The following is a 27,647-nucleotide window of genomic DNA, read 5'->3' on the forward strand; positions in this document are numbered from 1 at the left end:
ACCAGGGAAGGGAGTGGGCAAAAATATAGTGACAGTTGAATATGAAGAACTTTCAGAGCTTAGTGGTCAGTACAAGAATTTGACTTGAGCTGAAGATTTGTGGAAGTTGAGGGTGGGGCAAGGCCAATTTACAGAGTGTATTTTATATTGGCAGAAGACTAGTTGTTGTTTTAGAAGTCAACAAAAGCAGTTAGCTCAAATTGGAAGTTGAGCAGAAACTCAATAAATATTCAAAATATCATTGATTAATTTGCCATTTATGCATTTGAAGTATCTATTATATAGAATAAGAAGTGAAAATCTTGTTGAGAGATGAATGTCAGTTTTCATTAAGGTGCTTCTTTTCTGCCTCTTTAGAAAGAGTAGATATTTTGCAGCAACTAAAAATATGAAACCCTTGAGCAACTATAACCTAGTACAGGTGTTGACTTTGGGTTGTAATTCATAACTTTTGATTGGCTTTAAGGACTCCTTAATGGTGTGGATGTCTATCTACAATATAAGTACAATACTATTGTTAAGCAGAGCTTTCTGGTGTCTTATATATTTAAAAGAATTTTATTGTCTAATATTGTAATATGTTGCTTCTAATTCATTATGTGGTGTCAATAATAACCAGAAGATTTTTTTTGCTCTCTATTACACTAATATAAGCTCTTATTTTAACATTTTTATGTCTTTATACCTATATCTTTTTTTTCTTTGTTCATCTCATCTTTCCTACTTAAAGTTTTGTTTTTGAGTCACTGCTTAAAAGCGTATTATTTTTAATTTATATGATGGCTTAAAAGTAGAAGAAAATAATAAACAAAAATTTTTAAGTTTTCTCAGAACCTGCCTGACCCACTTTCTCTCTTAAACTAAATATTTCTCTTAAGATTGGGAATGGTTTTTTACTTCTAAACATTGCTTGATTGCTTCCATATAAGTTAACTATTTTGTGTAAATGTCCTGCATGAATCATAATTTCTTTAATTTTAGATTGGTTTATCAAAGTCAGCAACAAGTGCATTTTGTTTTATTAAACTTTCTGGAAACCTTGATTTATTGATTTATTTATTATTTTTATTGATTTCAGAGAGGAAGGGATAGGGGAAAGAGATAGAAATATCAATGATGAGAGAGAATCATTGATTGGCTGCCTCCTGCATTGCCCCCTACTGGGGATCAAGCCTGCAACCTAGGCATGTACCCTGGCTGGGAATCGAACCATGACTTCCTGGTTCATAGGTCGATGCTCAACCACTGAGCCATGCTGGTCGGCTTGATCAGTTTTTGAATATGTCAGGGAAGGGTAGTTTTCTTCCTCTTGGCTAGGATTTAGTTTTAAAGCTTTTTCCTATATGAGAGTAGAGGAGGGGAAAGCTCTGGAAGAGAAGCAGAGCAAAAGCAAATCTTTAGACTACCCATAGTTCTATTTCTATCCTGAAGCATTAAACAATTAGCTGTGGCATAGACTGGATTATTTTAGGGCTTTTTCTATATCTCAAATAATAGGTTTTGCCCTGGAAAATGAAGGTTAAAGACTTTAAAGGCTACTTTTGATTGATTTGTTGTTGTAAATAAGTATAACCCATCAAGTCTAGTTATGCTATTCCATTTATGCTAGTGCATCAAGTAATTAGCAGTTTACATTACTAGACCAATTGTTTCCATTTTTATATGTTTACAAACTACTTTATTTTTCCAGAGGTCTATAAATATAACCACTTAAAGTAATTAAAATTTGATATATTTTAACCTTTTTCATTTGCTTTAAATTCTGAAAGCTTAGAAACTTAAGCCTACATCCTTTTTAGCAGAATTTTGTTAGCAGAATGATTTATTAGTTATTTTTTGTGTTCCTGGATATTTTTGAGAAGACAAATTGATTTTTAAGTAAATATAATATATTGAGGTGTCCTTCTCTCACTTTCTAACTTAAGAAAACTAGTTAAAACTACACATTTCATTTAATATAAAGATTTTTTTAAATTAAACAAGCTTGAGGTTCAGTTATGAATTAGGTTCTGGTTTTGCTCAAATCACTTTTACTGTCAAGATGAGAAGGGGCTTTATTTAGAATAAGACTAGAGTTTTAAAGTGCATCTGTAAATCTGTATTTATTCTAAATCCAAGCATTTGGAGTGTGCAATAAACAGCTTTAACTCTCTCTTTAAACTACTCTTTCCCCCAGACAATAAAGAATTTTTGTCATGTCATTTATGGAAAGTCAATAGGAACTGGCATTTTTCAGTGCTATGAATAAAGCTATAGATGTTAAGTGAGTTGCCAATGCAAGTTTAGCTCTCTCCTGTCTCTTTAACATTGTTCTGACACAAGATAGGACTTTACTTTGAAAAATGAGTTAGAAATTTGAGAAGAAAGATTTTTTTAGCAAGATATCCTTGTTTTCTAACATTGTATTTAAAAATTTATCTTTTACTGGATTAGGAATGTGGCATTATTTTGGTAGTACTCTGGATTTGAATATAGATATTCAAAACATTGATTATTTGCCACATAAGACAAACTGGAAAGAATGTGAAATAATGTGGCATACAGAATGTTTTGGTGCCATGAATAAGATTCAGTGTTTCTACGTCTTCTTTAACCTATACTATTGTTTTCTATATTTAAGGGCCTTCCTAATTAATTATTGTTAATTAAACCTATATTTAAAGTTCTTGCTAGTGAGTATAGTTCTCATTTCTTTATTGGATTAAATTTGTTTTCCCAACGAGATTGTCCAATCATTGAGACCAAGGTCTAACTGTTTTGATTTTGTTTTTAATCTCACCTGAGAATATTTTTTTTTCCATTGCTTTTCAGAGAGAGTGGAAGGGAGGGAATGAAGGGGAGATAGAAAGAGAAACATTGATGTGAGAGAGTGGTTGCTTCCCAAATGCACCCCAGTCGGGTGTGGGGAGTGAATCTGCAACCCAGGTACATGCCCTTGACTGGGAAACCCGTGACCCTTCTGTGGGGAGACTGATGCTCTAACCACTTAGAAACACTGGTTAGTACTTGATTTCTGTACTAACTTGACTTCTCACAAGACTTAGCATATTGTTAGGTATGTAAGCAAACTTTCTTTAAGTAGGGAACTATACTTAGCAAGGCATATTGTGGTTTGCATATGTGTTAAGAGATGGCAGTTTGTGCATTGGTGTATATACCAAGGAATTCCTTATATCTGCATTGTATAGTGGTAGGGAATGGGAAAACATAATTATAATATTATTATTAATTAAACATAAATCCATCTTGACCACATATCTTCTTATTTCCACCAAAACTCTATAGACATGCTATTTGGAATATCAGTTTCATGACACGTGGTTTATGAAGTACTGCTCTGGAGCCTGTACACTTAAATATATCATGTGTTTTAAACCTATTTCTATTTCTAGCTGGGGATGTTTTCTTTCTAAGACAACCTAAATTTAAGTAGCATAGCAGTTAACTAAAGTCCTGAATTTCCAAAGTATATTTTTATTTCTAAAGCCCTTTGCAGTTAGATTTAGCATCCTAAACAGAGTATAGATTTATCATTCTTACTTGTATCTTTATGGAATAAGATAGATTTTGAATGAATGAATGAGTAAATTGATCAATCTTCAATTGATGTATAATAATTGAAAATAGCTAACTCATTTCTGCCACATCATACCAAGAAATAAATATGCAGAATCTCAGTACATATGGATAGTCAGATGTGTCTCACCACAAGATTAGCTTAAGCATTCACTTAGTGAATGGATTTTATAATATAATTACTTTATATATAATAACTAAAAAGATTTTTTGACTCATTTTATCTGTTACTTCAAAGTATACTAGAGCCACTCAGGGGAGTTATGGGTTAGAAATTATGTTAATGAGTACATAATAGAGGGATAAGTGAAGAGAGCTGAGGGAGTTATCAACATTTATAGGATAGTTGGAGCAAGAAAAGAAATGGTTTAAGAAGATAGAAGAAAGTCAGGATATGCCATTGGAAAGTAGTGAAAGAGACTATGTCATTGCTCTCAAGTTAGATCCTACTGAGAGATCATTCATGATTCCTGAACAATGGCTATTTGATTTACCGTCTTGAAGCCAAATCATTGGTGTCCTTTTTAGATCAATTTCTGATAGTATGGTGGAGGCATATTCTAAACTGCAGTGTGTTAATTTTTAAATGGAATATAAAGAAGTGGAGAGAGCAGATACATACAGGCCTTTCAAGAAGTTTGACTCTGAACTGGAGGAAAGAAAACAATAGATGATGAAATGGGAATTAATGTCTAATGGTGACCGAAATGATTCATTTACTATAGAATCTTAGATGTGAAAGTTATTAGTGGAGATGGAGAGGATACAAATGATATAAATATAGGAGAGGGAGGTATAATAGGTCAAGGTCTTAGGAAACACAAAGAAGTTTGTGGAGCAAACTTCCTTGGTAGAGGATAAAGATCCAGAACAGAGATGGTAGAGAAATTGGCCATAGTTAGTAAAAGGTAGCATTTTATTGCTGGAAAGAAGAAGAGAATGGGTAAAAACAAAAAGGGGGGTTGGTGTTCCAAAGATGATACACATTTTTCCTGTGAAGTGGGAAATAGTAGGTCATCTGCTGGGTAACAGGAAAGAAGAGGTTTTTTTGTGTGTTTTTAGTTTTGTTTTGTTAAAAGGAGTTATGTGTGTGGGGTTTTTTTTTTTAATTTTTTAAAATTGATTTTAGAGAAGCTAAGAAGAAAGGAGAGAGAGAGAGAGAGAGAGAGAGAGAGAGAGAGAGAGAAGCATCAATTTGTTGTTCTACTTATTTATGCATTCATTGGTTGGTTCTTGTATGTGCCCTGACTGGAGGTGGAACCCGTAGCCTTGGTGTGTCAGGATGATGCTCTAACCAGCTGAGCTACCTGGCCAGGGCTGAGGTTTTGTTTTGAAAGCATTGGAAATGCAAGAGAAGTCAAGAAGTTTTGGAAAAGGTGCTTTGTTGTAAAAGGATACATTGTAGGATAGCTCTGTAAAAAATCTTTGTGATAGAATCCAGTCTGAGGCTAGCTTATGGTTAGTTTTCTCCTATAGCAAATCATTTAATGATGAAGGTTTACTATAATTAGTATTTTTAGCCACCCATTTATTTATTTAATTTAGATAGATAAATAGATAGATGTACACATACACACACACACACACACACACACACGAGAGAAGGCGAGAGAAAGAAATATATAAATATAAAATAAATTTCATGGTAATAGTGCTTTTCTCTCCTTGTGACTAGGTACTGCAAAACCAGAATGTTAACTAAGATTTGTGCAATTTTTTCTGTAAGTTAAAGTTTTTTATTGTGTTTCAAAAAGAACGATTTTTTAAAATGACTTGTTTTGGCCCTGTCTGGTGTGCTCAATGGTTAGAGCGTCTGCCCATGTATGGAATGATTGCAGGTTTGATTCCCGTTTAAGGGCACATACCTGAGTTGCAGGTTTGATCCCTGGCTCCGGTTGGGCACATGCGAGAGACAACCAATTTATGTGTCTCTCTCACATCAATGATCTCTTTCTCTCTCTTTTTCTCTCCCTCCCTTCCTCCCTATCAGTCTCTCTAAAAATCAATGGGAAAAATATCCTCAGGTGAGGATTAACAAAAAATAAAATAAAACAAATGATTTGTTTTGTATGTACAATGCATATTCATTATAAAAAGTTTAAGCAAAACAAAAACTTGTAAAGAAGATTAGCAAAATTGCTCAATAGCTCACTGCCAAGGAATTATTTTCATTAACATTTGATCACTTTTATTAAGAATGAGATAAGATTTTTATATAAATGTGATCATTAGTACATCTGTTATTTTAAATAGAACATTAAATTTTATTTTTTAATTAAGTTTGAAAGAAAGAAAAAGAACTGGAGTAATATAGAAGAAATCAATGAACTTAGATGATCCTGCTATAGGATCATGGAAACACTAAAAGGTTAGAGAAAATATTTTAATTACATGTTTCATCTTTATATGGCATCTATCTATTGATTCCTTACTCTGAAAGATGAGGAAATGAGTACAGTTATGTTTTTATTTTTCCTCTCCCTATCTTTGAGTTTTTATATTATTATTCCTAACTTTTCATAGTTTATAATATAGTACTTATATTCTGTTTTGGTAACATAATTCCTGTGGTGGTTTAGTCTTATATGTTACAGTACATTAAGCTTAGTCTATTTGCCATTGATTTCTATTCCTAACAATGAAAAACCAGTTGGCTGGATATAAAATTCTGGAGTAAAAATTTGTTTCATTAGAACTTTGAAGACATTGCTCCACTGTCTTTTGACATCGAGCTACCTTGTAGAATTCTAAAGCCTTATATGTAACTTGATTTTACTGCTTTTGATATTGGTGATATATATGGTGTTGATGTTTCTCTGTCTTTTTGACCAACTGCAAGTTTTGTTTCATTGTTTATTTATGCCAGCTTACCTGAATTTGAAACTTTGAAAGTGGCTATGGTTTCTTCTTGATTGATAGGATCTCTCTTAAAGATATGAGAAATCATATGGTGTTTTTACCTTATATCATCAGTCTACTTAAATTATATATAGAGAGGAATATTTTAAAAAAACGGAGTGAACTTAGAGGTGCTGAAAGAGGGAATATGCTAATTGACCCTCATGCCATCGCAAAGATGTCAGAGCCCACAGCCAATAAGGGGGGAATATGCTAATTGACCACCTCACCCTCAAAAGTGGCGGTGCCCACAGCCAATAAAGAGGGAATATGCTAATTGCTGCCATACCCTCAAAGATAGCGGTGCTCCCAGCCACAAGATGGCCGGCAGGGGAGGACAGTTGTGGGTGATCAGGCCAGCAGGGAAGGACAGTTGGGGGCAACCAGGCTGGCAGGGGAGGACAGTTGGGGGCAACCAGGCTGGCAGGGGAGCAGTTAAGCATCGATCAGGCTAGCAGGGGAGTGGTTGGGGGGTGATCAGGCTGACAGGCAGGTGAGCGGTTGGGAGCCAGCAGTACCAGATTGTGAGAAGGATGTCTGACTGCTGGTTTAGGGATGTCTAAACTGGCAGTCGGACATTCCCTGAGGGGTCCCATATTGGAGAGGGTGCAGGCTGGGCTGAGAGAGACAACCCCCCTCCCCCCCCGCACAAATTTCATGCACCCGGCCCCTAGTGAGTTATAAGAAATAAGAGGATAGGTTCATGCTTTATGTCCTTGGATCATAGTATTCTCATCTCTAATATATGGAAGAAATAGACAGTAGTGAAAAGGGCTATAACTATTAAAGTGTTTCTCAAAGAGCCATTTTTTACTGTACTTTCTTTACCTCTAAACAGCATTTGACACCGTTGAATACTTCTTCCTTCTTTTTTTGTTTTTTTTTTTGTTTTTTTTTTTTTTTTGTTTTTTTTTTTTGTTTTTTTTTTTTTTTTATTTTCCTCTTAAAGTATTACAAAGGGTATTACATAAGTATCCTTCCCCCCCCCCCCCCCCCGCCCTTGACAAACCACTACCCTCCCTTACCCCCCAGTGTCTTATGTCCATTAGTTATGCTTATATGCATGCATACAAGTCCTTCGGTTGATCTCTTACTCCCCTCCCTCCTGCCCCCCAACTCTCTCTGGCCTTCCCACTGCAGTTTGACAATCAGTTTGAGGCAGCTCTGCCTCTGTATCTATTATTGTTCAAAAGTTTGTAATGGTCTTTATTATCCATGAATGAGTGAGATCATGTGGTATTTTTCCTTCATTGACTGGCTTGTTTCACTTAGCATAATGCTCTCCAGTTCCATCCATGATGTTGCAAATGGTAGGAGTTCCTTCTTTTTAACAGCAGCATAGTATTCCATCGTGTAGATGTACCACAGTTTTCTAATCCATTCATCTACTGATGGGCACTTAGGCTGTTTCCAGATCTTAGCTATGGTGAATTGTGCTGCTATGAACATCTGGGTGCATATATCCTTTCTGATAGGTGTTTCTGGTTTCTTGGGATATATTCCTAGTAGTGGGATCACAGGGTCAAATGGGAGTTCCATTTCCAATTTTTTGAGGAACCTCCATACTGCCTTCCATAGTGGCTGCACCAGTCTGCATTCCCACCAGCAGTGCACAAGTGTTCCTTTTTCTCCACATCCTCTCCAGCACTTGTCGTTTGTTGATTTGTTGATGATGGCCATTCTGACAGGTGTGAGATGGTACCTCATTGTTGTTTTGATTTGCATCTCTCGGATGATTAGTGACTTTGAGCATGTTTTCATATGTCTCTTGGCTTTCTGAATGTCCTCTTTTGAAAGGTGTCTATTTAGATCCTTTGCCCATTTTTTGATTGGATTGTTTATCTTCTTTTTGTTAAGTTGTATGAGTTCCCTATAAATTTTGGAGATTAAGCCCTTATCAGATATGACGTTGGCAAATATGTTTTCCCACGAGGTGGGTTTTCTTGTTGTTTTGTTGATGGTTTCTTTTGCTGTGCAGAAGCTTTTTATTTTGATGTAGTCCCATTTGTTCAGTTTCTCTTTAGTTTCAACTGCCCTAGGAGCTGTATCAGTGAAGAAATTGTTTTGGCATATGTCTGAGATTTTGTTGCCTTTGTATTCTTCTAGAATTTTTATGGTTTCCTGTCGTACATTTAAGTCCTTTATCCATTTTGAGTTTATTCTTGTGTATGGTGTAAGTTGGTGGTCTAGTTTCATTTTCTTGCATATGTCTGTCCAATTTTCCCAACACCATTTATTGAAGAGACTATCTTGGCTCCATTGTATGTTCATGCCTCCTTTGTCAAAAATTAATTGAGCATATTGGTTCGGGCTAATTTCTGGACTCTCTATTCTATTCCACTGATCTATATGTCTGTTCTTGTGCCAGTACCAGGCAGTTTTGAGAACAGTGGCTTTGTAATACAGCTTGATATCTGGCATTGAGATCCCACCTACTTTGTTCTTTCTCAGGATCGTTGCAGCTATTCGGGGTCTTTTTTTATTCCAGATGAATTTTTGGAAAGTTCGTTCTAGATCTTTGAAGAAGGCCATTGGTATTTTAATGGGAAGTGCGTTGAATGTATAGATTGCTTTGGGTAGTATGGACATTTTAATGATGTTGATTCTACCAATCCAAGAACATGGTATGTTCTTCCATCTGTTTATGTCTTCCTCTATCTCTTTTTTCAACGTCCTGTAGTTTTCTGAGTAGAGGTCTTTAACCTCTTTAGTTAAGTTTATTCCTAGGTATCTTAATTTTTTTGGTGCGATGGTAAATGGGATTGTTTTTCTGATCTCCCTTTCTGAAAGTTCACTGTTGGTGTATAGAAATGCCTCAGATTTCTTGGGGTTAATTTTGTATCCTGCTACATTGCCAAATTCATGTATTAAGTCTAGTAGCTTTTTGATGGAGTCTCTAGGGTTTTGTATGTATAATATCATGTCATCTGCAAATAAGGACAGTTTTACTTCCTCTTTTCCAATTTGGATGCCTTTTATTCCTTCTTCTTGCCTAATTGCAATGGCTAATACTTCCAGTACTATGTTGAACAGGAGTGGTGAGAGTGGGCATCCCTGTCTTGTTCCTGTTCTTAGGGGAAATGGTGTTAGTTTTTGTCCATTGAGTATGATGTTGGCTGTGGGCCTGTCATATATGGCTTTTATTATGTTGAGGTATGATCCTTCTATTCCCACCTTTCTGAGAGTTTTTATCAAAAATGGGTGTTGGATTTTGTCGAATGCTTTTTCTGCATCAATTGATATGACCATGTGGTTTTTTTCTTTCAATTTGTTTATGTGATGTATCACATTTATTGATTTACGGATGTTGTACCATCCTTGCATCTCTGGGATGAATCCTACTTGGTCATGGTGTATGATCCTTCTGATGTACTGCTGGATCCGATTTGCTAAGATTTTGTTGAGGATTTTGGCATCTATGTTCATGAGGGATATTGGCCTGTAATTCTCTTTCATTGTGATGTCTTTACCTGGTTTTGGTATTAGGGTGATGCTGGCTTCATAGAATGAGCTTGGAAGCGTTCCTTCCTCTTGAATTTTTTGTAGTAGTCTGAGGAGGGTAGGTTTTAGTTCTTCCTTGAATGTTTGGTAGAACTCCCCTGTGAAGCCGTCTGGCCCTGGGCTTTTGTTTGCTGGAAGCTTTCTGATGACTGCTTCAATTTCTTCCATAGTTATTGGCCTATTGAGGTTTTTAGATTCTTCCTGATTGAGTTTTGGAATGTTGTATTTTTCTAGGAATTTGTCCATTTCCTCCAGGTTGTCCAGTTTGTTGGAGTAGAGTTGCTCGTAGTATTGTTTAACAATCATTTGTATTTCTGTGGGGTCTGTTGTTATTTCGCCTCTATCATTTCTGATTTGGTTTATTTGGGACCTCTCTCTTTGCTTCTTGGTGAGCCTGGCTAGGGGTTTGTCAATCTTGTTTATCCTTTCAAAGAACCAGCTCTTGGTTTCATTGATTTTCTGTATTGTTTTTTTGGTCTCTATTTCATTGATTTCTGCTCTAATCTTTATTATCTCCTTCCTTCTGCTCACTCTGGGGTTTTCTTGTTGCTCTCTTTCTAATTCTTTGAGTTGTAGAGTTAGATGATTGACTACCATTTTTTCTTGTTTTTTGAGATAGGCCTGTAGAGCTATAAACTTCCCTCTCAGGACTGCTTTCATTGTGTCCCAGAGGTTTTGGATTGTTGTGTTTTCATTGTCATTAGTGTCCAGGATGTTTTTAATTTCTTCTTTGATGTCATCGGTAACCCAATCAATATTTAATAACATGCTATTCAGCTTCCAAGTGTTTGAGTATTTTGGGTTGTTTTTATTGTAGTTTATTTCTAACATTATGCCATCGTGGTCTGTGAAGAAGCTTTTTATGATTTCAATCTTCTTGAATTTGTGGAGACTTTGCTTGTGACCCAATATGTGGTCTATTTTTGAATATGTCCCATGAGCACCTGAGAGGAATGTATATTCCGCAGCTGTGGGGTGAAGTGTTCTGAAGATGTCAATTAAGTCCATCTGATCTAGTGAGTCATTTAGGATTGCTGTTTCTTTGCTGAGTTTTTGTCTAGCGGATTTATCCAGTGATGTCAGTGGTGTATTAAAGTCCCCTACTATGATTGTATTGTTGTCGATCTCTCCCCTGATTTCTTCCAGAAGTTTTCTTATGTATGTGGGTGCTCCTGCATTGGGTGCATATATGTTTACCAGGGTTATATCTTCTTGTTGTATTGATCCCTTTAGTATTATGAAGTGGCCTTCCTTATCTCTGGTTATGGCCTTCACTTTGAGATGTACTTTGTCAGATATAAGTATTGCTACCCCAGCTTTCTTTTCCTTTCCATTTGCGTGAAAGATATTTTTCCATCCCTTCACTTTCAGTCTGTGTGAGTCCCTTCTAATGAGGTGGGTCTCTTGTAGACAGCAGATGTATGGGTCATGTTTTTTTATCCATTCAGCCACTCGATGTCTTTTGGTTGGAGCATTTAGTCCATTTACATTTAAAGTTATTATTGAAAGGTATTTGTTTGTAGCCATTTCTTTTTGTGTGTGTGTGTGTGGCTGTTTTCTTTCTGAGCTTGATATTTCTTCTTTTTACACCAGTCCCTTTAGCATTTCTTGCATGGCTGGCTTGGTGGTGATAAACTCCCTTAGCCCTTTTTTGTCTGTGAAGCTTCTTATTTCCCCTTCAATTTTGAATGATAGCCTTGCTGGATAGAGTATTCTTGGATTCAGTCCTTTGCTTTGCATCACTTTGTAGATTTCCGTCCATTCTTTTCTGGCCTGATGTGTTTCTGTTGAGAAATCATTTGATAATCTAATGGGAGATCCCTTGTATGTTACTTTCCGTCTCTCTCTTGCAGCCTGTAAGATTCTCTCTTTATCCTGAACATTTGCCATGGTAATTATGATGTGTCTTGGTGTGGGTCTTTTCGGGTTCACCTTGTTTGGGACTCTCTGGGCTTGTGTGACTTTTTTCTTCCCCACCTCAGGGAAGTTTTCTGATATTATTTCTTCGAATAGGTTTTCTAATCCATGTTCATCTTTCTGTTGTTCTGGCACCCCTATTATTCGTATGTTGTTTCGTTTCATGTTGTCCCAAAGCTCCCTTAGGCTCTCCTCCTGTCTTTTAATTTTTTTCTCCATTTGCCGTACAGTTTGAGTGTGTTTTGCTTCCTTGTCTTCTAATTCACTAATTCGGTCCTCTGCTTCTCCCAGTCTACTGTTGATACTTTCAATGGAGTTTTTTATTGAAGCTATGTCACTCTTCATTTCTTCTTGGGACTTACTTAAGTTGTTGATTTTTTCATCTGTTTCTTCTAGCTTCTTGCATAAGTAGTTGAGTTTTTCATCTGTTTCTTCTTGCTTCTTGAACATGTGGTGCATGTACTCTAGGAACCTTATTCTGAATTCTTTTTCCGTCATGTTGCATATCTCTGTCTCACTTAGCTGCTTTTCTGGCGAGTCCTCCTTTTCTTTCCTTTGGGGGTTTCTTTGCCTACCCATGTTTGATCTCGCTGACATATGTAGATGTTGAGGTGTTCAGTGGCTGCTCCCTGGGTGGCAGGGGCTCCTTGGGTTGTGGTTGCTGCTCAGACGGTTGCGGTAGCAGCTGCTTTCCAGTTGGCAGCAGCTCCTCTGGTGGGTGTTGTTCACAGCTGTGTTGGCTCTTCTGGCTGGTGGGGGGAGGCTTCACGTACAGTTGCTGTTCCACAGACAGAGGGTGTGGTGATCAGGAGGCTGTGGTGATCAGGAGGCTGCGGTGATCAGGGGGCTGCTGTTGCTTGGATCTGCTGCGTTGATTTAAAGGCACAAAATACAACAGAGCAAGGCACAACGTACCAGGCACTGAACACAAGTATATTCACAATATTAATAACTCCAAATAAAGGTGACCACCCGAATTAAGAGAATTAGGGGATAAGGGAGAAAGAAGAGAAGAAGATAAAAGAGAGAACAGAAAAGAAAAATAAGAAAAAAACAAAGAAAAAAGGAGTGCAAAAATAGAATTGCGAAAAAAGAGGGGGGAAAAAAAGAGAGCGAAAAAAGAGAATGAAGTAGAAGTGGGGAAGAGACTCCCCGTATGAGGAGCAAACTCCAATAGAACTGCCACTAATCTCAACAAATTCCAGCAACAGATCCCTGGAGATGAATGCAAACTACAAACCACCAATAATATCCAGAGGGGTAAGGGAAAACAGAAGCACAAAAATAACTGGGGTGGGGTGGGGGAGGGAAGGGAAAAACCAGCAGAAAAAAAAAAGAAAAAGAAAAAGAAAAAGAAAAACAACCTCACAACCAGTCCTAAAAAAGAAGAAAAAACACAAAACAAAACAAACAAACAAATTAAAAAAAAAAAAAAAAAAAAAAAGCCCAATATATTCGACAATCAAGAAAACAATAGAAAGATAAGAGAGAAAAAAAATGGTTGGAAAGTGAAGAAGGATAAAGAATAGGTGTATAAGGATTTAGAGCAGTAGATTGGAAGTAGGATATATAAGTAGGGTGGAATTAGACAGGGGGTAAAAAGAGGGAATTGGGAAAGTCTGGACCAAAGTCTTACCCTTAAATAGGGTAAGAGAAACAGGACACCAAAAGGGGAAAAGTAAGGAAGAGGGTTTTAGCAAAGAGGTGGAATTGAGATAGGGAAAATTAATGCTAAAGGAACGATGAAAATAGAATGGAGAACACTAATCCCAAAAGAAAATAAAGAGAAAATAAAATGGCACTTCAAAAAATGGCAAAATGGTAGGAGCAACAATACTGGTCAAAAACAAAAATGTGGTAATTGAAAGGGTAAAATCAGGTGATGGAAAAAGAAGAAAAAGAGAAAAAAAAAAATTGGTTTCTTAGTAAAAAGGTGAAAAAATTAAAAAGAAAAAGAAAAAGAAAAAATTTGCAGTAGTGATGGTCCTTCGGCTCTTCCACTCTTCAGCCTGGTTCGCCTTAGTCCTGCCAGGTATTTAGGAGAGTGTTGAATCTGCCTGCATTACACTGTTCCTCCGTGTTGCAAATCACAGTCCCGATTTTAAAGCAGGCCGTATTTGTGATCCAGTCTGCCTTAATTTGTATTCCCCTAAGAGTCAGTTTGTGGCTCAACCTCTGGGTGGCAGTGTTTTTGGGTTGGCCTCTGAGGCTATACAGCTTCTCTATCCTTTTTTAATCCTTACCCTGCTCTGTGTTGTTGGTGGGACTGAAAATCCCTCTATAGGCCAGACCCTGGTAACTCCCAGGGACTAATCAGCTTGTTTTAGTCCTTTATCTCATACAGGGTGGAATCTGGGTGTGGCTGTGCTCCTTGCCTGGGGGGCTGGAGGGAGGAATTCCACCCTCTGGAGGAATGGCTGCCCCAGTCCTGGGCCCAGGGGGGTCTCAGCACTCAATTCGCTGCCACCTCCTCCGGCTCCCCCTCTTTCCTCAGCCTCTCCCCAGATTCCCCTCGTCTGCACCTTCACCCTCTCTTCAGCACAGGTGAGTGTCTGTATCCGAACTGTCCTATGAGCAGGGTTCAGTGAAAACAAAGAAACAGACAAACGCCGGCCGGCCGCGGAAACGCTCCTCTTACCGGTCTGGGAAACGCTCCTCTTACCAGCACTGCATGGTCTGGGAAACGCTCCTCTCTTATGGACACTGCATGGTCTGATCAGTTCCTCAGGATGCCCCCTTTAGTCTCAGTTCTCCGCAATCACAAAATCCAAATCTCAAATCTCCTGGCGCCAGCAAACCCGCGGAACTCCTTACCCTGGTCAGGGTCTGTGTCTGTCCCAAGAGACGCGGCTGTCTGCCATGCGGTCTCCCTCCGACCCTCTGGGCTCAGGTCTGGCAAACTTTCCTGCCCAGATCCCTGGTTTTTAACCTTTCCAGGGGAGGTCTGCCCTTCCAGGCTGCAAGCCGTCTCACCAGCTGAGTAAATTTGCCAATTCGGGGTGGGTGTTATTAGTTTCAGCTGCTTACTCCGTTTGCTCCGGGACAAGACCTGGGACGCGTCTGCCTATATCGCCGCCATCTTTCCATCTGTCTACTTCTTCCTTCTTAAAACATTTTTTTTACCCTTGTACCTAATGAAAGCATACTTCTACCTTTTCTCTGACTTTGTCATCCCATCTTAGTCTCTTTTGCCAAGACTGCCTTCTCTATCAATATCTAAGTGTTGGGGTGCTGTCACTACAAGATGTCATCCAGACCCATAACTTCAAATAAACATATCAGGTAACTCCTAATTTTATATCTACAGTCATGATCTTCCTTCCTACATCTAGTCTATCCTCAACAAAAACTTCTCATTTTCTCTACCCCTACATTTTCTGGTCATCTCTCATCTGCACTACTATAGCCACTTCCTAACTTAGTCTTTCTGTCATCACTCTTGTCCCTTCCTTAGAGTCTGTTCTTTTTAAAGTGCCAAAGTGGCCTCTTTAAATTATAGATCTTATCTTATTACCCCACCTCCCCTTTATTTAAAGCTCTGCAATCAATGGCTTCTCATTACAACTAGAACAGAATCCAAACTCCCATGTCCTACAAACATATGTGAACTGCCTTAAACTCTATTTACTATCCTCTGCTGTGGTTCACCTACACTGATTTTATTCCTATTTCTGGACATTTCAATATTGTTCCCATTTTAAAATTTTATATTTACTTCTTAGAACCCTCTTTTTCAGATCTTCACATTGCTGCCATCCATATTCTGGCCATTCCGGTGTCAGCTCTAATGTCATCTCCTCAGAGGCCTCCCTGACTTTCTTAGCTAAAGTATTACACAGCAATGTGCCCTCCTTCCCATCCCCCAGCACACATAAGCTCTATTGCATTACACTTTTGTACACAGAATAGTACCAATTTTTTTTTTAAATCAGATAACATTCCACCACCAAAGTGACCATCCTATATAATAAAACTCTAATATGTAAATCAACCAAACAGTGGAACGACCAGTCGCTATGACGTGCACTGACCACCAGGGAGCAGATGCTCAACACAGGAGCTGCTCCCTGGGGGTCAGTGCACTCCTACAGGGTAGAGCACCGCTCAGCCAGAAGCCCAGCTCATGGCGAGGAGCAGGCCTAAGCTGGCAGGTGGACATCCCCCGAGTACGAGAGGGTGCAGGCTGGGCTGAGGGGACCCCCCCCAGTGCACAAATGTTGTGTACCAGCTCTCTAGTAGTTAATGTTTTCCACGTTTCTTGATTTTACTCCAAAATTTATTTAAATAGGAAACTTTGTCTCTAATGTAAGTGGAAAATTAGTATTGCTTGCATATATATAAAAAATAGAGAAATATGCTAATTAACGGGGACTCCGAAACGGTTCGACTGGACAGGAGGTTGCATGCGCAGCGTCGTGGGTGGGGTGGCAGGGGCCTCCGAGCGCCTGAGCTGGGGGAGGGCCTGATCAGCAGCAGCTGCAGCTGCTTCAAGGGCCAGAGAGGGAGACAGGGCCAGATGGGGAGGGTGGGCAGCGCGATTTCAAATCGCGCGCTGGGCTCCTAGTATTGAAGAAAATAAAAATAAATACGGTGAAAACTACCTATTTATTACAGTTTTTAGTCTTTAGAAGCACAGAGGCTGAGGCCTGCTCTGTTCTTAAAAAGATAAACTTATAAACGTTAGCCATTAAAGACCAACAGCATCAAACTGAGACTTTCTTTGACATACACGGGCTGAAAGAGAATTGAAATGGAAATAACTTTCTCACCAGGCAATTCAGTATAATATAGTGTAGTCTTCAAGGTAAATGAAGTTATCTTTACCAGTACAGTGTTTTTCCGAAAGGAGAATTGTGATAATAATTATTACAAATACATATTAATCACAAAAATTTTAATTGTTTTAGTAATGAAATTGAAATAAATAATTTTGGCCATAGAGTAGGGTAAAAATGATCTGCTGAACTAGCCAGAATTAGTGGGGGGGGGGGGGGAACCCCCTATAAACTCACAAAGTTTATTTTAACCTATTCTAAAGAATTGAGTAACATGAAATGTTATTACTCAGATTTAATGTTTGAGTGCATTACTATGGAATTTCTTCTAAATTACTAATTCCTGCATCTTAAAAAATTAGTATATGCTCCAGTTACTTAAAATAATTCTATATGTTGGGCTGTTTGCTTAGTACTTTACATGTTATCTTGATTTAGTCATATCCATTCTCTGAGAAGTAGAAAGATTTTCATTTTAAAAATGTGAAAATGAGGTCCTTAGAGGTTCAGTGATTTGGCTAAAATTTTATGACCAGTAAGCCTGTCTGACTTTAAAGCCCTTTTTCTTAACCAATAAAGCTTATACTAAAAAAAATAATAATAAGATGTGAAGGAATGCTATAATGTAAGTGTATGGTAAAGTTTGTTAATGACCCAGGAGCATGTCTTTGGAAATTTTATTCAATACTTTTTAAGTTCTAAGAAATGGTAAGTTGCCCAAATGGCCACCACATTTTCTATAAGCTTAGTTTTACACCTGTTTTAGGCCTCATTTCATAAAAAGGCAATTCAATTTTATTTTATTTTTTATTTTTTTAATATATTTTTATTGATTTCAGGGAGGGAGGGAGAGGGAGGGAGAGAGAGAGAGAGAGAGAGAGAGAGAGAGAGAGAGAGAGAGAGAGAAACATAAATGATGAGAGAGAATCATTGATTGGCTGCCTCCTGCACACCCTCTATTGGGGATCAAGCCCACAACCTGGGCATATGCCCTTGGCTGGAATTGAACCTAGTACCCTTCAGTCCACAGGCCAGTGCTCTATCCACTGAGCCAAACTGGCTGGGGCAAGGCTATTCAATTTTAAAGGACAACTTTACTGTTCCCTTTACTTAATTTTTGGAAGTATTTATTATCAAGAAAAGCAGTTTGGAGTTACCTCGAAAAATTAAAGATGGAATTGCCTTATGAGCTAGCAATTCCACTTCTGGGAATTTAATCTGAAGCACTAATTTTAAAGAATATACTCACCCCTATATTAATTGCAGCATTATTTACAGCTAGAGGCCCGATGCATGAATTTGTGTACCAGTGGGGTCCCTTGGCCTGGCCTGTGGGATCGGGCTGAAACTGGCTCTCCGACATCCCCCAAGGGTCCTGGATTACAAGAGGGCACAGGCCAGGCCAAGGGACCCCACTGATGCACGATCGGGGCCGGGGAGGGATGCGGGATGTTGGCCAGCTGGGGAGGGACTGCAGGAGAGTTCCAGAGTGTTTCCGGCCTGTCTCGCTCAGTCCCAATGGGCCAAACCCCAGCAGCAAGCTAACGTGGTCGGAGCATCTGCCGCCTGGTGGTCAGTGCACGTCATTGTGACTGGTCGACCGGTCAACTGTCTGCCCCTTGATGGTCAGTGTACGTCATAGCGAGCAGTTGAGCGGCCTTAGCATATCATTAGCATATTACACTTTGATTGGTTCAACGATGACCAGATGACCGGACACTTAGCATATTCGGCTTTTATTATATAGGACTAGAAGCCGGATGCACGAAGATTCGTGCAAGAATAGGCCTTCCTTCCCCTGGCTGCTGGCTCCGCCTTCACTCTGGCCGGAGCCGCCTTTCCACCTTCGCTCCGGCCTGGAGCTGCCTTTCCACCTTCGCGCGCTGCGCAAGCGTCCCGGCCTGGCCGCCACCATCTTTGTCGCATCAGTTTGCATATTCCCTCCTTATTGGCTGTGGGTGCCGCCATCTTTGTCGTGCAGTGATGGTCAATTTGCATATTCTGTCTTTATTAGATAGGATAGCCAAGATTTGAAAGCAACCCAAGTGTCCATCCATAGATGAGTGGATAAAACAGGGAAATTTTACCCTTTGTGGAAGCATACATAGACCTGGAGAACATTATGCTTAGTGAAATAAGCCAGTCAGAGAAAGACAAGTACCATATGATTGCAGTAATATGTGAAAATCTAAGCAACAAAATTAAGTAACAAGCAAAATAGAGATAGACATAGGTAGAGAACTGACAGCTGTCAGAGCTGTGTGGTGGTGGTGGTGGTGGTGGAGGGATTGAGCAAAAAAGAAAAAGAAAGAGAAAGAACTCATGGACATAGCAACAGTGGTGATTGTGGGGGTAGGGGAATGGATGGAAGTGGAGGAGGATATGGGGGGAAAATGGTAATGGAAAAAGTAAACTAATTAATTTAAAAACATTGATTATAAAAAAATTAAGTTCTTATAGTATGTTAGCACATATAAATGAATCCTATATAATAATGAGGTGATATGTAAATTGACCCTCACTCCATCATGCCGTCACAAGATGGCTGCGCCCACAGCGGAGGTGGGGTTCCTGTAACGAGCCGTAACTAGCGATCAGCAGGGGCCTGAGGCTGCATGGCTCCAGGGCGGGGGACCTGAGACTGCACACCCCCGCCTGGTGGGGCTTAATGGGGGAACCTCAGGCTGTGCCCCCCCTTCCGGCGGGGCTTGAAGGGGGACCTCGGCCCGCACCTCCCGCCCGGTGGGGATTGACGGAGGACCTGAGGCTGCGCCCCCCGCCCCGGCACCGGGCTGGGGGACCTGAGGCTGCGCCCCCCACCTGGCGAGGCTTGACGGGGGACCTGAGGCTGCGCCCCCTACCCAGCGGGCTTGACTGGGGTGTGGCCGGCTGGTTCTGGATCTCACCCAATGGGGTTGGGGCCAGCTGGGTCTGGGTCTCATGCGCTTTCTAGGTACATGCGGGTGGGCGGGGACTTGACTCTGGGTCCCGCGGCATGCCCCAAACTCTGACAGGAGGAAGATTTTCATATACGTTTTACTAATTTTCTTTCATCTCTGACACTTTTTATAGAGAAAGGACAAATAGCAATATTAAAATATTTCCTCTAATTCCCTTTTAATGTGTACGAATTTCGTGCACAGGGCCACTAGTATAATAATAATACTAACTTTCAGGCATAGGAACAAAAATGTAATCCATAATGTATAGGGTCTGTGATTTGAGTTTTTATTCTTATAGTAGGGGCAATGGATTAGTGATGATCCAGTCACAACTCCTTTCCTAACCTAATCCTTGGCAGACTCCAGGCAAGGTGCATTCTGGAGAATAATTTGAAGGTTGTAAGATAGACAAGTGATCCCCCCACCTTTATTCTAGGTTTTCTATTTGAATTAGTTCAGATTATCAGAGTGCTTTATTTTCTTTGCTTCCAGGAGAGTTGCGATTATTGTTTCTATCTGTTATCCACTTGTTTAAAATTGAGGGTTGTCATTAAGACATTGCCATTTAAAACCTGCTGATGCATTTACTGTAGGGATGTTGTTGAGGACATCACTATATTTGCTCATTGGCCCCTACATAAAGACAATAAAGACAACTATTTAGGTTATTTTTCATTTTGAGTGTCAGAAAAAGTTTAGCTGTTTCTATAATTGAACTGGCCCTGTTTCCTTTGTTGTTCAGACTGCCGGCAAGCTAACTTTTATTTTTATTTTCCTATTGTATTGTGCCATTTGTGTAAGATGCCTCAGATCATGAAAAGCAATACATAATGCTGTCCTTCCAGGGAGACTTCTTTAATACTTTTAAAATAATTAAAAATTTACCTAAATCATGGTCTGTCTCATATGTTTACTAATAAGACATAATGCACCTTCTTCTCATTTCTTGCTAATATTGTTCATTTGAATTTGGCACTATATAATAAAACATCAGTTGTATGTCAAGAAAACTTAAGTATTATTTTAAATACTTATGTTTTAACTGCAGTAATATGTATATGCTTTATTATTAATGAATTCCACATTGAGATACAAAGAGCTTAATTATTTTTAATTTGAAGAAATTATGTTTTAAAACTTTCTGTAATCTGTAGTGAGAATATTTTGGTCTTTGGTATATAGAATGAGCTGTAGTCACTATTTCTCCATCAAACTCAAATCATCTTATGATTCCTATGGTACCTCTATGTAAAATAATGATACTTTATGTTTGAAAACATCTCATTTTGGGAACATAATCTAATTGGTAATTTAAATTAATTTAATTAACAATTTATTTATGAATTTGTTTATTGTTTATGGGTATGTCATTGCTTTCTATTTGTAATATTTCTTAGTATTTGTTCATTTTTGCAATGTTGTTCTTTATCTGGTAATTTGAGTAAATCCCAGTTGAATTATGTTGCCACATTATGTCTTCAAAGGGCATAAAGTCAGTACACATGCTTCAGTAATATCTGGTTGTTTTACCCTTATGTTTCCAGTTGGCAATTTGAAATTATGGCTTCAACTGCACTTTAAATATGTGATAATAGCATGTGTTTCTAATAAGGGCCAGCACCATTTTGTTCAGAGAGTGTGAATGGTTGTCACTCATATATGACAAATGCACCTTCATCTGCTTCTTTGATAGCCCCCTAAAAACCATACCCTCAAATCAGGCCGATGAAATTAGCTGCTGTGTAAATTGTGTGTCTGAGTGGTTCATTATCTAATCACCGTCAGAACCACAGTGATAAAGTAGATTGAAGCAGGGAAGAGGTCTGCCAGATGATTTTGCCCCCCTCCCTCAAATCTGGTTTCCCTTGGAAACCCTAATCGTGTTAGAACTTCAGGCTCTCATGCCTGGAATTCAGTACCTTAATGTACCAAACCTGAAAATACCAGTAGTTCTGGAGCATAATTTTCTTTCTGTAAAGGTCATAATTTTATTTGTTTCGGTCAGTTTTTGAAATGTTGAAGCTCTTGAGTTACTATTTTGTTGCTAGTGCCCTAAATATTACTAAATAGGAAAAAAAAAATGCTATATCTTACTTGCAAGAATTCAGATTAATTTGTATAATTATTAACCTTATATGGGTTTTTATTCTAATAATGACCTTCTGGATTTTAAAAAGTTATTATTGAATTTCTTCCTTTTAATTGATTTTAGGTGCTTTTGAAGATGATGACATCACACATGTTGAAGGAAGTGTAGATCCTATTCGAGATATAGAAATAATACATGAAGAGCTTCAGCTTAAAGATGAAGAAATGATTGGGCCCATTATAGATAAACTAGAAAAAGTGGCTGTGAGAGGAGGGGATAAAAAACTAAAACCTGAATATGTAAGTAAAAATTTATAGCTTTAGATATTTAAGTTCATTTTCCTTGGTTAAAATTATAAAATAGAGCACATAAAATATCTAATATCGGTATGGAATTTTAGAATTCAAGGATCTTTTTTGTTAAAAAATTATTGTGAAACTTTATTGTCTTTTGGCAACAAAGTATTATGGTGACAGGCTATTTAAGGTTTCATAAAAAAAGTCATATTTAGCTGTAATCTTGAGTATTTATGTGGTTGCTATGTATATCTTCAAAGTGTTAGTGATAGAGAAGTGTGGTCGTTGTAGTTATAACATTTTTGAAGAAATTATTGAAAATCACCTAGAAGGAAATACTGGGATAAAAGAGGCTTAGGAAGGTAGAGTTATGAATGCTTTTCCCTTAAATGTTTTTATACTTTGATTTTATTGCTTTTATAAAAATAAACTTGGGGAAATGAACCCCAAAGTTAAAACTATTTATTAAATGTAGCAGACTATTTGAAAATGCAGGAACCAGGAATGTGATTAGAAGTTATTGTAGTTCATTATTTGAGTTTTCATCACATACTGCCAAAGCTAGGAATGGCTTATAAAATTTTCAAAATAAAAATGACAGGTTGCTTAATTTGATGTGGTAATACCAATATGGGAGTCAGACTATGGTAGGACTACTTAATGGCTCCTGGAGAAACAGTTATCATAGTAATTATTCTCAGCATAAGTGAGGGTTTGTTTGTTTTTTTTGACAATGATACTCCTAGGCCAGTGGGAAGGATTGAGGTAGGGTCTCCTTTTTCTTAAATGGGGATGAGAAGCATGAGAATCCATATATATAAAAGGCTAATATGCAAAGTATCCCCTCTGGAGTTCGACCAGAGTTTGGTCACTCACTATGACATGCGTTGACCACCAGGGGGCGACGCAGAGCGAAGGAAGGCTCTGGCTGGCAGCCGGAAGACCCTGATCGCCAGCCAGACCTAGGGACCCTACCGATGCATGAGTTTCATGCACCAGGCCTCTAGTGTAAGCATAATTGACCAGGATTAATTGTAACACTGCATAAGATATTTTACTTTCTTGGTTTATAGTAATTATTTTAAGCAAATCATGTATTTAATCATAGTACATTTGTAATATAGCACTTTGATCTTGTAGGAAATGGTGTTATATTAGCCACTCTTAAACATTTATGAGTGAAATTCAGTTATAGCAGAGTAAAAGTGATTATTCTTAAGCAGAACATACTAGATTTCATCACAAATTGTTAGCTAGTCCCTTCCTTGTTAAAATTTGTGGGAAGTCCTTTTCCTGGAGTGTTTCAAATCAGGATCTAAGGATATAGGACTTTTTCCCTATTTTTCTCTTGGTAACAAGATTTGGAAGGAAGATATACTAAATATCGAGGTAATTTATGTAAGTGGATATTTATAGAAGAACTGATTTATGGTAAAGGAAAATGCATTGATGAAAATTAAAAAACCTATTACTAATAATTGTGTATTGTGAGCAGTTTTAAAAATTGCATGTTTTAAACATCCATAAGGTTTTAGGGAAAAATATTTCACTTCTTGTTTGATAATACATCATGTGAACAAATAGGTATGATCTGCTAGACAGAAATCTTGAGTCACTGAATCTCAGAAGAGTTATTGTATTTTATAATTGGGGACTTTTAGTTGTAAGGAACAGAGACTCAGCTCAGACTGTTTTAATAAATGAATTTTTATTTTTAAAACACAAGGTGAGAAGGGAAATGGAAATGCAAAAACATTCAAGATCAGGAAGTATGGTATAGTCAGGCCTTTTGGAGTTGAATTCTAAATCATCCCAGGACATCACTGTGTGTTTCTCTGGCAGTGCTCTGCCATTCATCTGCTGTTTTATATATTGCTTTTGTTCCTGATTTCTGCGTCATCGTTACTTCTGCTTGCTTAGAGTTGGCTTATTTATCACGTCGAGGTGTGTGTGTGTGTGTGTGTGTGTGTGTGTGTGAACGAGACCACTTCATAGGTTAAGTGCCCACTAGTTCTGGCCAGGAGACTATGTGGACTGAGTCAGATTCCTTTAGGAGAATACTAGGAGTAAAGCACCATGTTGGGTAATGTACTTAATATACTGTGTAAAATGAGCAGCTGTACATTGTAAGTCCTCAGTGCTCAGTGTTATTTGAGGACAGCAGTTCAGAAGTGCAACATTGTTTAAGACTTACAGGATAACACAAAAGAATGCATTGTGTTTGAGGCAAGTGTCACAAAAATTAGACTCATTTGAGGCCAGACTACTTTAGATCCATCTATGCATGTACATCTTAAGGGAAATTAACTCATATAAGAACTGATGCTATGGTACATACACTACAGGCATACTTTTCTGGATATTCCCGCCTGTCTACTTTTTCTTTGCCTATAGCCAACCAAACACAGATGGAGATCATTAAAAATAGGATGTTAGTATCCCCATAAACTCATTATTACCTACCTTTTCTGTATTTTGAGCTGAGGTCTTGCTGCCAGTTTTCTAATCTGAATGCGTTGTTGGCTATGCTGTGTTAAAGCCACCCAGCCAGCACAGGTCAGCTCATCTGAGTGCCACCATCAGGTATTAGTGTAGCGGGTTTAGCTAGAGGAAACTATCAGGCTTGGAGTCTGTAATTATCACAGAATAAGAGTGAGTCACCTTGATAAAATGCCAAGTCTATCCATTTAGCCATCAAATTTTAGGATTACAGATGGTGGGCAGATAATAGATGAAGTCCTTCCTTTACCCTCACCCTGTTAATACACCCTTATTTTTTTTCCTATTCTAAAGATGATATACTGGTTAAAAAACACACAGCATTGTAGTTTTTAAAAAGAAGGCAGAAAAGGAGAGTCCTCTGGAATCCAGTCTTCTAGAGATTTCTGTTGTTGACAATTTGATATGGCTCCTATCCAGTTTCATTATTTGAGTACATTTACTTATACTTATTATATACTAGATGCCCGGTGCACGAAATTCATGCACGGGGGAGGGGGGGTCTCTCAGCCCGGGCTGCCCCCCCTCACAGTCTGGGAGCCCTCACGGGCCTAAGCTGCAGTCTGGCCTTTCTCTGCGGGAGGCAACTGGCCGATCAGGTATATAGATACTTTCTGGAGGCAGCACAGACTCCTTCTTTATTACTTTCCTCTGTGGTTGGAGAATAGGGGACTAAAAGGTGGAGACAGAACTGTGGCCGGGCCTGGGGCTTTTGTAGGCAGCGGAAAGAGGGAAAGGGCTGGGGAAAGTCTAGACACGTTTCCTTCGATTGTCCTCCCTTCCTCTGTGCCCCTCCCTCCGTTTTTTCCTTCTCATGGTGGATGTTCGGGCCTCTGACTGATGGGAGCCCAGCAAAGGTGGTATTCAGCCCCCTCACTTCTCATCTGAATGTACAGCTGCCTCGCATTCCAAGCTGGGCTGTTTTCAAGTGACTAAAGCGCTGGGAATCCACAGCTCCTGGCCTCTCCCCTCTTGGTTTCCTCCTTGGGTTGCAAAGTTCCCGGTATGGAGATACCGAAGCAGCTCTGCCCTGGTAGTTCTGCACCAGGCCCCACCGGGCACTCTTCCTCGAGTCTCCAGGTTCACAGTCTGCACTCGGGAAGGGCTCCTGGAGCCCATTCCCCCAGACAGGAAGGGCAGGGGGGCTAGCTTGGAGAGCTGGAGGAAGATGGCAGAGTAACAATTGGTATGAACCGGCGCCTGCTCAGACAGACTTCCTAAGCTCATGCCGGGCCCCTTCCCGGTGCCGGGAGGACCCCAGCTGAGGTCCCCTCCCTGAACCCAGTGCCAGTGCCCTCCTCCCCGTTCCACTCCTGGGGTGGAAGCAGCTCGTGTCCACGACGCTCTGGTCCCTGCCAGCCAGGCAGGCAGCGATGCAGGCAGTGCGGCCCAGGGTGCCAGCGGCTGCGAGCCTCCTCTCCCCGCCTGAAGCACGGGGCAGGGTCCGTGGCTGGGCTGTGGAGGCAGGTGCGGGGCCTGGGCAGGGCACAGGCGGGGCGCTAGCAAGCTTGGCAGTCTCTGCACGCCCACTCCCGATCCACCTTGCAGCCACCCCTGGGAGCTGTGCATGGAGACGCTGCTGAGCCACCGTCCGGCCCGGGACCTGCGGGGGCTCCCACTGGACCTGCCAAAGCCGGACTGGGCTTGGCTGGCCGCTTCGTCCTGCCCACCAGTCCTCGGGAGCAGCCTCCACCTCGGAGGCAGCTTGGTTAGCGCTGGGCAGCCCTGCGCAGGCCTGCGCTGGGAGCGGAAGTCCCCACCCCCATTCCCGCCCACTAGCTTCTGCCTGGACGTGACTTGGACATCGTCATGGACAAATTAGCATATTACCTCTTTATTATATAGGATAGTTGTTTTTTTGTTTTGTTTTTTTTTAAAATATATTTTATTGATTTTTTACAGAGAGGAAGGGAGAGAGATAGAGAGTGAGAAACATCGATGAGAGAGAAACATCGATCAGCTGCCTCCTGCACATCTCCCACTGGGGATGTGCCCGCAACCCAGGTACATGCCCTTGACCGGAATCGAACCTGGGACCCTTCAGTCCGCAGGCCGACGCTCTATCCACTGAGCCAAACTGGTTTTGGCTATATAGGATAGTTTTAAAACCACAAATGGAATCATATTATGTGTTCTGCAATAAATAGTAATATTTAATGTCTATATACTTACTGTGTGCCTGGAACTGTGGCAGCTACTTTACATGTATTTTCTCATTTAATTCTCATAATCACCATATTTTAAATTGGGGTTATTACCAGTTTTATAGAAACAAGTAGCAGCCCCAAAGTTTCACAGCTAGAAAGTGGCAGAGCCAGGGCTTATACCCAAATCTGTTTGATGATAGAATCCATATTCTTAAACTTATTCCATTGATCTGAACCTACTTTTTTCACTAAGCAATGTATTTTGGACATTTTCCCATGTGAATGTAATACAGATATATCTTGTCTTAATAGATAAAAACTGTTCTTAGAATATTCCATAATTTATTAGCAAATCTTCAATTTATGGGGGTTTAGGTTGTTTCTGTCTTTTAAAAAATTGACTTGAGAGAAAGAGAGAAAAAAAGCATTGATTTGTTGTTCCACTTATTTTATACATCCATTGGTTGCTTCTTGTATGTGTTGTGACTGGCAATTGAACCCACAACCTTGACATATCAAGATGATGCTCTAACGAGCTGAGCTACCCAGCCAGGGCAAAGGTTGTTTCTAATCTATACTTCTCTTTTGGTGCTAGTATCACACTGTTCTAATTACTATAGCTTTGTGGTTTATTTTAATATATAGTAAAGCAGGACACAGTTTTCTCTCTAAACATTTTTATACTCTCAAGCAAGTCATTCTTTCAGAATAATGATATATTCAATTTGTAATGTTCTCCAACATCCTGATTGGGATTTAACTGGAATTATGTTAGATAAATGTAGAATTTTTATCTGCACAGTATTGATCAGAATAGATGAAAATTGAGTGCAGGAGGGTCTGGCTGAAGCAAGTTTTAGGTCAGTGTCTGAACCTCAGGCCTGGGAGTCCATGGACCTGGAACATTTACTTTATTGGCTGTTGTTGCATTTGAGTATTGCCACAGAATCACTCACAACCTTTGTTCTTGATTTGTTGGATAATAAATCCCTTTTAAAAGCATTTGG

The 27,647-nt window shown here is 39.4% G+C and overlaps 1 protein-coding gene across 2 annotated transcripts in view; it reads left to right on the forward strand.

Moving 5' to 3' along the window:
- Positions 1-27,647, forward strand: part of OLA1 (Obg like ATPase 1) — a 160,593-nt gene that overhangs the window by 74,492 nt on the left and 58,454 nt on the right. For both annotated transcript variants that reach the window (XM_070422734.1, XM_070422735.1), the window contains exon 5: positions 21,822-21,997. In XM_070422734.1, coding sequence (XP_070278835.1) covers positions 21,822-21,997 — 176 coding nt within the window. The remainder of the gene's footprint in view (positions 1-21,821; positions 21,998-27,647) is intronic.

This window comes from Myotis yumanensis, unplaced genomic scaffold, assembly GCF_028538775.1.
Source record: "Myotis yumanensis isolate MYYU_CA2020_CCGP unplaced genomic scaffold, mMyoYum1.0.hap1 SCAF_8, whole genome shotgun sequence".
NCBI lineage: Eukaryota > Metazoa > Chordata > Mammalia > Chiroptera > Vespertilionidae > Myotis > Myotis yumanensis.